Source organism: Blennius ocellaris (assembly GCF_963422515.1).
Source record: "Blennius ocellaris genome assembly, chromosome: 18".
Lineage (NCBI taxonomy): Eukaryota > Metazoa > Chordata > Actinopteri > Blenniiformes > Blenniidae > Blennius > Blennius ocellaris.
Window position 1 is genome coordinate 3,432,784 of NC_137667.1, and position 12,168 is coordinate 3,444,951.

General features: G+C 46.5%; 1 protein-coding gene across 1 annotated transcript in view; it reads left to right on the forward strand.

The window, feature by feature from the left end:
- The window catches only part of cep128 (centrosomal protein 128), a 65,249-nt gene that overhangs the window by 19,891 nt on the left and 33,190 nt on the right, over positions 1 to 12,168 (forward strand). The window contains exons 14-17 of the mRNA XM_080514610.1: positions 3,973 to 4,161; positions 4,245 to 4,709; positions 7,051 to 7,215; positions 9,108 to 9,275. Of these exons, the coding sequence (XP_080370736.1) occupies positions 3,973 to 4,161; positions 4,245 to 4,709; positions 7,051 to 7,215; positions 9,108 to 9,275 (987 nt within the window). The remainder of the gene's footprint in view (positions 1 to 3,972; positions 4,162 to 4,244; positions 4,710 to 7,050; positions 7,216 to 9,107; positions 9,276 to 12,168) is intronic.

The following is a 12,168-nucleotide window of genomic DNA, read 5'->3' on the forward strand; positions in this document are numbered from 1 at the left end:
AGACACTGAAAACACAACAAAAGCGGGGTTTTTTTTAACTGGGAAATGTTGTTGTGTAAACAAGACACTGAAAACACAACAAAAGCGTTTTTTAACCGGGAAACGTTGTTGTGTAAACAAGACACTGAAAACACAACAAAAGCGTTTTTTAACCGGGAAACATTGTGTAAACAAGGCACTGAAAACACAACAAAAGCGTTTTTTTTTTAAACTGGGAAACGTTGTTGTGTAAACAAGGCACTGAAAACACAACAAAAGCGTTTTTTTAAAAACCGGGAAATGTTGTTGTGTAAACAAGACACTGAAAACACAAAAAAAGCGTTTTTTTTTTAAAAACCGGGAAACGTTGTTGTGCAAACAAGACACTGAAAACACAACAAAAGCGTTTTTTTTAAAACCGGGAAACGTTGTTGTGTAAACAAGACACTGAAAACACAACAAAAGCGGGTTTTTTTTAACTGGGAAACGTTGTGTAAACAAGACACTGAAAACACAACAAAAGCGGGTTTTTTTAAACTGGGAAACGTTGTTGTGTAAACAAGACACTGAAAACACAACAAAAGCGGGGTTTTTTTTAACTGGGAAATGTTGTTGTGTAAACAAGACACTGAAAACACAACAAAAGCGTTTTTTAACCGGGAAACGTTGTTGTGTAAACAAGACACTGAAAACACAACAAAAGCGTTTTTTAACCGGGAAACGTTGTGTAAACAAGGCGGGACTCTGCTTTTGTCTCTCGCCCCTCGCTGGAGGACTTTAAAGCTCTCGGTGGCCCCGACCCACCAGACTGTGGGAAATCTCACTCGCCGCTCATCGACTCTGCGTCGTTTGGCACTTGTTGGTCGACAGTAGTTGGCCGGCGTCCGACTCAAACGCTCCGGCTCCCGCTCCAGGCGGAGTTATCAGCCAGCTGGCAGCCGGTCCGCTCACTTCCTCCCTTTTCTTGGCGTTTGACTGCCGATTATTCAGAACCCGTGTGACTTTGTGTGGGTCGCCGCTCCTTTCTTCAAGGTGACCGTCGCGCTAAATTAAAGATTCAAATCCAAAGAGTGTGACTCAAGGATGTTTCAAGACTTTAAAACTGTGAATAAATGACCTGAGATCAGTTGTAGAGACTTAAAGGCCTAGTGAAATGTAACACACTACTTTGCTAAAAACGATAGTTGGGGTACTACTAATGTTTCTCTGACTCTGCCCCACCACTATGTCGCATAACAAAGTTATTTGAATTTAGAATTTTAGAAGTTTTTACAGTGTTTTGAAGTTATAGTCGGCGTTTTATGAGCCTTGACGAAAGATTGAGCCTGGAAGAGACCCGAGAGAGGAGAAAAGGAACACGGGCGGCGGGAGCGGCTAGCTCGCGCGGCTAGCTGGCGTGGCTAGCTCGCGCGGCGAGCTCGAGCGGCTAGTAGAACATCATCTTCAGTGATTCCGCACAGTCGGAAAAGCGCTTTGACGTGTTGGATCCAGGAATACCGCTGATTTTTAAAATACATTTTATTCATTTCACACGCCATTGTTATTGTTTATATTGCTCTCTGCCTGCATGTGTGTGTGTGTGTGTCGAGCTTCATTACAAAAACAACACCCACTAGTGGCCCAACATGGAAACGGCAGGAAAAAAATGACACGTTTTCACTTGAAACGTCGTCGCGCTACTGTTTGCTTTCAATTCCCATTTTGTCATTTACCTCAATATCGTATACTGACATCTTTTATTAGTTTATTTGATGGCGACGGTGCATCTTAATGAACATCTGTAAAACGGTGCAAATATGCCAGATTATAGCAAAAATGCTAATTTCCATCTATTGTCCCTCGGCAGGTGACGCAAGATACAGGAAACATAAAATAAAAAAAATACATTTACAATAAAAAAAATAAATTTACTAACGTTAGTTAATGTAAATTAGATTATGTTCGTAGTAAGTTGCATTGACATAATGGACATAACTCATCTCACAACTGTATATTTGTTTACTACCGTCTTTTCTTTCTTTCATTATTTCGGCTCCTACTGGTTTATTTAGACCCTTTTGTTTTAGAATTTGGGGATTTGTTTTCTATAACTAAGCGAGTTTCCTCTGCATGCAGCCTCAAATTGCCCCTTCAGGGATAAATAAAGAAGTTGGATTTTAAATGTACAGTATTGGAGCCCTGACGAAATAAATATCCACTTTGCCTTTGCAGTTTCAGCTGCAATATTCATAATAGTTACGCATTTCTAATAGTTTATAAACGCATGTTGTCTATAATTGATCAGTGTTTTCTCGGTGCAGTTGCCGCGCGGTGAAGAACGAGGCTCAGAAAGCAGGATTTAATATGTATTATTGGATAAAAGAGGCACCCTGTGATGGGGGGAGGGGGGGGGGGGGTAGAGGAACTGCTCAAAGTGCTCCGTATCTGGCAGCCTTGTAGGATTACATGCTGGGAAATGTTCACGCACTCAAAACAAAGCGCGGCGAGTGGACGCTTATGCAAATCGTCCCTCCGCTGCGTCGCGTCGGAGTCGGACCCGGGCGGCCGTGTCGGCTTGATTTAAATGATTGAAACCGGGACGGCTTTTTGTCACGCCGATTGTGCGTCGCTGACTAATTAAAGGCCTAGTGAAATGTAACACACTACTTTGCAAAAAAACGATAGTTGGGGTTCTACTTCTAAGGTTCCTCCGACTCTGCCCCACCACTGTTGTCGCATAACAAAGTTATTTGAATTTTGAATCTCCAGCTGAGGAAGTCGGGGGAATCCTTCTTCGTGGGCGTGACGTCACGAGTTGTGCAGATCTCCATCTGTTGTGTTTATATTGGCTTGTTTCCTATTAAATATCCAAGTTTTTACAGTGTTTTGAAGTTATAGACGGCGTTTTATGAGCCTTGATGAAAGATTGAGCCTGGAAGAGACCGAGAGAGGAGAAAAGGAGGAGGGCGGCGGGAGCGGCTAGCTTGCGCGGCTAGTGGGAGCCGCTAGCTCAGGCGGCTAGTAGACGATCAAGTAATACCTGGACTCATCTTCGGTGATTCCGCAGTCAGAAAAGCTCTTCGACGTGTTGGATGCAGGAAGCCGGTCGTTCTGCCAAAAGTCAGGAGCCTCAAAGCCTCAAAGGTGAAAACTGTCGTCTGCTGAGGCGAGGAGACGAGGACGAATGGAGGACGAAGCGTCTTCTGCTTCCTCAAACATGTTCCAGACGGGGTCACCGATGGCAGAACCACCTTCTGTGTCTTCTTCATCAATCACTGGGTTTGAAATGACCATGATGATGAAATATGGTTAAATTCAGCCTCTTCGTGGTCAAAACTCTGATCCTCCATAATGTAAACACAACTTGGGCGTGTGCACAACTCGTGATGTCACTCTGTTATTGTCAGAAGCTCCGCCCAGCAGAGGAAATAGCGCCGTTTATCGGCTATTTTCTCGCAGATTGCCGTGTTTTAACATTTTACCCTTGGACCAGTTAGCATAAAAAGGATCCTTGAAGCGACAGCCAGAGTGTTTTGGAGGTGGAATTTTCATTTCACTCGGACTTTAAACGTCTGACCGTTGCCGTTCCCTTTTTAGAAGTCGCGACCGTTTTGGTTTGAAGCGAGGGAGTCGCCTCCAAACGGGCTCCTCGCCGACAGACGGCGAGACGGAGAGAGGGAGCGACAGACCGCCTCCCACCTGGCGCGCCGACGTGACGGGAATTAATTACCAAATCGCTTCTGCCCTCTTAATGAATTAGGCGAGAGAATCAAGTACTCAATTAAATGATTAGGTTCTGAGCCGCGGCAAAGTCTTTTGCAAATTCCGGTGAAAGCCAGAGTATTAGGAGCAATCTGCCTCCAACAGACCTGGACCCATTGTCCCTTATCGGGGCGCCGCCGGTCTCCTATCGGCGCCGGTTTTGCATATGTTCCTCCCTTCTGTCTCTCCGTCACTCTTTCTCCCGCTCTCATCGGTATTGTTCTTCGTCCGTCCGTCCCCCCCCCCCCGCAGGCGGCCCGGGAGAGGGAGAGCGCCCAGGCCCAGCTGAAGGCTCTGGGCCAGCAGGCCGAGGCGGCGCACCGGGAGCTGGCTCAGGTCCGGGGCCGCGCGGCGCAGCGCGAGGACGAGCTCCACCGCAAGGACGTGGAGCTGTCGGAGAGCCGCCAGCGCTGCCTGTCGCTGCAGCAGGAGGCGCGGGAGGTGCGCCACTCTCTCTCTCTCTCGCCCACTCGCGCAAATCGACGCGACGAAAACACACCGGGTTTCCGTTTTTTGACCCCCAGGCGAAGGAGGCCAAAGCCGCCCTGGAGGAGGAGGCTCAGCGGCAGTCCGCCGTCCAGGCGGCGCTCCGAGACGACAAGCGCAGGCTGGAGGAGGAGGCTGAAGTCCAGGCGCGGCGGAGTCAGAGGGAGCGCGACGTGCAGGCGGAGCTGCGGGCGGAGCTGCAGCGGGCGGAGGCGTCCAGCGTCCGGCTGGCCCAGCGGCTGGCGGCGGCGGAGGAGAGCGCCAGGAAGGAGCTCCAGAGAGACGCCTCGGAGCTGGGCGCCCGGCTCCGGGCGCTGCAGGAGGAGCGGGACGCCCTGGGCAGGCAGCTGCGGCTCCAGAGGGACGTCCACGCCAAGGAGCTGGGCGGCCTGAGGGCGGCGCTGGAGGAGAGCGGCGTGAAGAAGGAGCGCGAGGCGCGGGAGGCGCTGGAGCTCTGCCGGCGGGAGCGGGAGGGGATGGAGGCGCACCTGAACGAGGTCAAGGTGGGTTTGAATGGCGAGAACCAACGTGAAATACAGATGTCTTTTTATTCTGGGAGGTTTATGGAATTAAAACTGTGCAAATCACTGTTCTGCTTCAAAAAACCAGTAAAAAGAAAAATAATTAACGTTACAATGAACAATTATTTCTGTTACTTCTTTTGTTTGGTTGGTTTTTCTCATGTATTACTTCTGTTATGTTCCAAATTAATTTTTTCTCCCGTATTACGACTGCTATGTTTATTATTATTATTATTATATAATTATTATATTATATATTATATATATTGTGGAAACAGTGAAAAAATCACAGGTGTGTGAACTTGTACCATGAACTGCACAACTTTACCCTTGACTTACCTTTTTCTGGGCAATCGGCTTCAGCAGCGTCATTCAAAAACAAAAATATAAGGATTTTTTTTTTTTAATTATGCTTTATTAATAATTTGTTCCAGACCAAAAAAACCCAACTGTTTATTATAGCAAGTTATTTGCAAGTTCCATGTTGGGAGCTGTTTTCAAAAAGTTGCAAAAAGTCTTTACCGAAAAATTTATTTGGTTTTTTGCAAAAACAAAAAAATAAGGATTTCATAAGGATTTTTTTTATTAATTAGATATTATTAACAATTTTTTCCAGACAATTAAAACTGTTTATTGTAGCAAGTTATATGCAAGTCCCATGTTGGGAGCTGTTTTCAAAAAGTTGCAAAAAGTCTTTACTGAAAAATATATTTGGTTTTTTGCAAAAACAAAAATATAAGGATTTTAAAAGGATTTTTTTTTTTTACAATTAGATTTTATTAATAGTTTGTTCCAGACATTTAAAACTGTTTATTATAGCAAGTTATATGCAAGTCCCATGTTGGGAGGTGTTTTCAAAAAGTTGCAAAAAGTCTTTACCGAGAAATGTATTTGGTTTTTTTGCACGTTAACTAAAAGCCATTTTGGGAAGAAGCTCTTGGAAAAATGATCCCTGATCTCTGACTGGTTCATCAGAAGTCACGCGTGCACACGTTTATCTAATCTCTTCAAATGTTCAAGGTGATACACACACACACACACACACACACACACACACACCTGGCGGTGGATCACAGAGCGCTACCTTCTAATTGACATTTCCAACACCATCGGCTCACATTTCACTATCCAGCCACTCAACATCTGGCGTAATTTCCAGCCCAGCGAGTAATTCTCCTCGTCGGGCCGTTTCTCCCCTCTTGAGCGCCGGGTGAACCAAGGATAGCCGCGCCCCCCCCGAGCTCCATAGCTTGAATATTTAAAAATCCCCACATATCGGACCTCCGCGCTCCCCGTCAAGGCGGCGCCTGGGGTGGAGGACTCCACTTGACTTTCTCCCTCGGCACTCCCGCCCCCCCCCCCCCCACCCTTCCTTTTACCGTGGGTATCTGCGATGATGAGCTCTCCTGGGCCACGGTGTTTCTTAAGGGGCACGGTTCCCTCTGATACGCTGGAGTTTAGCCCATTAGCCGCACCGGCTGGCATTAATATGTGACATAGCTCACTGTAATGGTGTCGTTTTCCCAGCGCGCCGAGGACAAGGGCGTTCGCCGGGATCTTTTTTTTTCTTTTTTCTTTTTTTAAACGCTCGCCCGCCGCAGACGGTCCCTAAGAAGCCCGCCCAATATTCACACGGCGTCGCCGGAAGCCTCTACTGCAATTGTGATACAGTCGACTGTCAGGAAACGCTTAAATTATTCCTTTTTTTTTTCTTTCCCCTCCTCGTCCTTGTCCTCTCATATGTGATTTCTCCTCCGCTCTATCTCCGCTCCCTCCGTCTTAATCCTTCTCTTCCCGCCTCCCTCCAGCTATAATTTAGCATTTTCGCTTCCAGCTCTCCCCTCATTTTCTTTCTTCTTCTTCTTCTTTTTTTTTTTTTATCTTCTCTGTTTGTGTCGGTACCCGTCACTCCCCATCAATCCCTCAGCGTTCGCCGTTCTCTCCCCTCTCTCTGGCTAGCGCTACGATAACCGCGCTACGATAACGTTATTATCGTAGCGGGGAAGGCTAATGTCTGCGGGTCGGCTTTGGCAAGGTTGAGCTGTTCTCAGACGCGGGAGTGGCAGGCATTAAGGGACTCCGGCGTCGCGGAAAGTGGCGTTTACCCATTTCTTTTCAGACCCATTACACGGCGCTCCACGTTCGCACGGCCCCAGGATGTCACGTTTAGGCCTTCCGCTGAGCGAAGCCTCCACCTGATTACTGACCGATCCTTTGGGTCTCCCAGCGACGCGCTCCGACCTAGAAATCTACACTCTTGTATTTTTTTTCCCCCACGCTAATATATATATATTTTTTGCTGATCCAGACTATTCTCTTCCAGGCCGATACGGCGTCCGGCAAGGAGGCGTGTGCCGCCCTCCGTACGAAGTTGGACAGGATGAAGGATGAGTGCGATAAGCTGGCCGCGCAGCTGAGCGCAAAGGACGACGCGCACACGCTTCTCCAGAGGAAACACCAGCTCCTCAAACAAGAACTGGAGGACAACGTGAGCCCGGCATATTTTGACCTGGTTTTATGAAGAAAAGAAGAAAAAAAAAAAATGTTTACATATTGAGAAGACGTCCAAAAATTTCGCTTCCGAATATAAAATACAGCATCTATGGCGATTTCAGTTGTTTCTCTCAATCGGAAAACTACGTTTCATGTTTTTATCTCGAAGTTTTTCAGGATTCCACTTAGTCTGTTGAGTGGCCCTACCCAGTAAATCTGGAAATGAAGCTTTTGAGACTTAAGGAAGTCAACTACAGCTCTGTGTTGGTCAACCGACAGGGGACAACTTTTGCCCTACATGCTAACTAATGTACATCGTTTTCAGCGCTTCCATGTGAACAGACATCGGTTTTTTTTTTAAAACGCTCCAGCTAGATTTTTTTTATTAGATTTTTTTATTTTTTTAGATTATCTGACCGCTATCAGTGACGTGTGCTTGTGATAGATATGGTAATACAGGGGCGTCCACACTTCTTCAGCACGCGGGCTACTTGTAAAACGACCAAGTCAAAGTGATCTCCCCACTACAAAAATGCAAAACGTATATTTATTTTCAAATATATTGAGGATTCTTTATACGTACAATGTATAATGACGCACCTTGCAAAACCGTATGAGCCAATATTGTGCAACACAATGTAATTGGCAGACGAGACAAACGCACTTCGAAAATAACATCGTGAAAAAAAGAGTCCACCTCCCATTCCTCATGAAAGTGATATTTTCGTCTTCTTACTTGGTCCAGCCCCCCCCCCACTCATTTTTGATGGCCAAAGCTTTCTCTAGTTTAAAAGAAAAAAGCGAGGGCTTCAAATTTGCAGTAACTCGCTTGACTAGCTCGTTAGCTTCGCCACACTTAGCGTCGCTGTTTGCGCGTGCGCAGTGACCTGAAGGTCAGAAAAATTCAGCCGTCATCTGACGCTGCGTTCGATTGTACTCGTAATTCGGAAAGGTAAATTAGTTTCATTACACCAGCGTCTATTTTTTTTTTCTAATGTCATGCGATCTACTATTACTACCTTTGCGATCGACTGGTAGATCGCGATCGACGTATTGAGCACCCCTGTGCTAATAGCTATACTTCCAAGGTCGCTTTGCTGAGCTATGTTTGGTTCTTGGAGACATAAATACGGTGATATTATAGTGATAATTTACGCGTAGACAAAGAAAGAAAGGTAACAGCGTCGTCCCGCGACAGGAAAGCCACTTTGCAGACGACACACCGCCGTCGTCTTCCCAAAAGTGTCCCCGCGTCCGACACTTGATAACGGAGACGATCTGGTTGAGGACCACATCTGGATGTTAAAGACTGGTCATTGCTGTAATCCTTCCCCTTTTCTTCTTGGCTTACATTTTCCAAGACATCGGCGCAGATTGTGTGACAATAAGAGTTTAACTTGTACCGAAGCAGCACCGTTTCTGTTTCTCCCCGGGTCTTTATGATCGCGTCCCGAAGGGACGTGATGATGGACGTATTGAACCTGATTTCACCTCTCCGGCCGGCCGCTGCTCTTTCACAGGGACCACAGCGTCGATTCCAAAGGAAAAAAAAGTGGGGGGGCTCTTATTAATGTAACACAGGCGCTTTATTATCCCCGGGACTGGATAATGATCCAGGATCCCCGGGTGGCGCTGATCACTAAGGCTCCTGTCCTCAGGCGTATTGATTGATTGATCGGGTCCTGCTTGGAGGCCTCGGGCGAATCGACAGAAGCGTGAACATGAGCAGAGCTGAACAACGTGACTCTTCCCCAAAATTGCCTGTACTTCTGTCCATTGTCAAAAGAAGAACCTCGGATGTATTGACTTCTTCCCTGAAATAGAAATGAAGTATTGCTGACTTCCATCTGCTCCGCCGCTCCTCGTCCCCCGTCCCCCCCCCCCCAGGTCAGGTCGGGCGAACGGAGGCGAGCGTCCGAGTCGGACGTCGCCCAGCTGGAGGAGAAGGTGCTGCAAATGGAGGCGGAGCGGGAGGCGGTGCTCGCCGCCATGGGCGAGGAGCTGGACGCCGCCTGCCGCGGCCTGGCTCGCGACGGAGGCGGAGACCAGCTGCAGGTACCGTCCGTCGCTTTTCCATCGGGCGTGTCCAGTAGTTTGTGGTTGAAGTGGCTGCGTGGCCCCCGTCGCCATGGAAACGGGGAACGCTGCTACCCCCCCCCCCCCCCTCCCCCCCATGTGAACCAACCAATAGGCGAATGTTTTTTTTTTGTTTTTTTTGGAGTCCAGTCCACCAGGAACGGCAATCCCAACGCACGTGTGCAGGTTCAGTACAAAAACAACCAACGGCGCCACCGTGTGGCCCGACACGGGAAAACGAAATCGTTTGCGGCGTTCAGAATGTTTCCGTGAAACTTTTCGGAAACGAAAATGATATCGTTTTCGCTTGGAATTGTGAAAAATGAGAACTGACACTATAAAAGAATGAACTCCTTGAAGAAACTATCCAGGAATACGAAATTAAACCATCGTGAACTGGGATTAGAATCCAGGTTCACTATCAAGCTGTAGTGAAGAACAATAAGTGTAAAAGCTTTTAGAGTCGCAGACCCTCTAACCCTCTAACCCAGGGGTGTCAAACATGCGGCCCGGGGACCAGAACCGGCCCACCGGACGATCTAACCCGGCCGCCATGCGATTTTTTTGAAGTGTGAAGTATAAAAATGAAAACTGACACAGGCTGATCTGAAAACACTCGATTGGCAAAAATGACATTTAAAACCACCCTTAGTCAGAATTTGACCCCCGACATTAGTGCATGTGGAGGTCACATGACGCAAACACCTTTCACAATAAAACAATGAGTCCAATTTATGTGAAATGATACTTTAGACACGTAAACTCAAAACAATTTCCAGATGATGACAACTTGATTTAATCCCGAATACGATATCCAGATATATATTTTGCAAATACAATAGTATCTGATTAACTTTAATATGTATATTTCAGAATAGACTGGCAAATTCTTGCAGTTACAAAAGGATCAAAAGAAGGAAAGACTTTGCATTTGTCCGTATCTGCAGTTTAATGTTACGTTTGACTTGTTGGGCCTCCAGAGGTCAGATCAGGTGGATGTGGCTCCTCAAGTAAAACGACTTTGACACCCCTGGTTTAACCTTTGACCTGGTTCAGTCCAAAACGAACCCTTCAGGTAGGCTAACGCTATTTTTTTTTTAACCGACTGAGTTGAACCAGTGCATATAGGAGCCTTCACTCAGACTCAACTATTGTTTGACGCTCCTCTGCAGGAGAAGCTGCGCCGACGCAGACGTGCGGCTATTAGATTATTTATACACCAGATTGTGTCTCTTGTATGCTTTGGAGAAATCAGCCGGGGAGAAAAATCCGTATTTTTTTTTTTTTAACTCTGTGAACTTTTTGAACTTGTTCGTCACTGATTGCGGAGTATTTTACCCCGGGTAATCATTTCTCAACGTTGGTTTGAGGCGTCTGGCATTGTGGCGCAGGGTTCGGACCGGATGAAAACAAAATGAGAGTGTTTATTACCTCGCTCTCCCGCACAATAGCTTCCGCTCCCAACGCGTTCCCGTTGCATTGAAATGTCCAGCCGCTGCAGATATAATTAAGAATGCCATCGTTCAGCAGAATTCTGTCCATTTTGTCGTTTTTTGGGGGGGGGGTTTTCATTCCTCTCCTCCGCATTGTTGTTTCTGCGAATGTGATATTTCAGGGAAAAGTGAGAATGAGGCATTCTTTAAGGGTGACGTAGTTAATTTTGTGGGAGCAGGACGAGTCGCCGATCCACACGACTCGCATTCACGCCGACAGGAAGTGAAATCGCAACAACTTTCCTTGCGTTTCGGGCGTTGCTCACACAATAATGTCCACAATAATTTCACTTGTGTTTCGCGCCGGACGATTTCATTTTAAATTGGCTTTATCTTGAGATTTGGTCGTAGTTGTTTTGGCTTTGTGAAAATCACTGCACTAAAACAAGATAAAAGCTTTAATCTTTTAAATTTAAACGCTATTACAGCATTAATTTTCCCGCTGGATCTGGATGAACGTGTCGCCCCGCGGAAACACAAACACAAAGAAAAGAAAAACACTTCACATGTTTACAGAGTCTCCAGCATGTTTGTTCAACATTTACTTGTTTGCTTTTAATCCAGCGGAATGAAACACTGATTCTGTTTCTCCCAAAAGGATTCCCCAGGTTTCTGTGTTTGTTTGTTTGTTTGTTTTTTGGTGTGAATTCCACATTTCTGTGTCGGTCGGGCGGGGGGGGGCTTTCTAGTCAGATCTTATTATTCTCTTCACATAAATGGAAGCGTCTCTACGATAAGACAAGATAAAAAAAAAACATCCATCATACTATTTTGCTTTACTAATTTCTAGTCTTGAATTCCGTCCTTTTTTTTTTAGTGGCTCTGCAAGTAAAAACTCTCTAATTCTGGCTTTGCTGATTTAATTTACTCCCGTAACAGCCTTTAATCTAGATTTAGGAACTCTTCTCCCCTGTTATTTGTTTCAGTAGTGTAATTTAGGGTCGTTTTATTCAAACTAAATTGTCAGCTTTGTGCCAGTGTTTAAGCCGGGCGGCTGATCGACCCCTCCCCCCCCCCCCCCCCCCCCCCCCGTCTTTTCCTTCCCGGTTTGTGAGCCGCGTACCTTTTAATCAGCTCCTTACAAATAAACATCTTCACGTCTTCCAGAGGATGCACTCCTTTGTACTTACAAACACGCGGTACGCCGCCGCCACCTCCTCCTCCTCCTCCTCCTCCTCCTCCACACATTAGAAGCTTGTTTTCTCCTCCTGCTCCAGGCTAATGAACCCAGACTGCTCTTATCTCCTATAGATTTCTCCTTTTCTTGGTCTGGCAGCGAAGCGGCTCGATGCGGCAAAGCCAACACCTCGCCTCATCTGCAATCCATCACGTTGAGACCAAGTCAAACTTGCTAGTGATTGACCTAATGAGGAGAATCA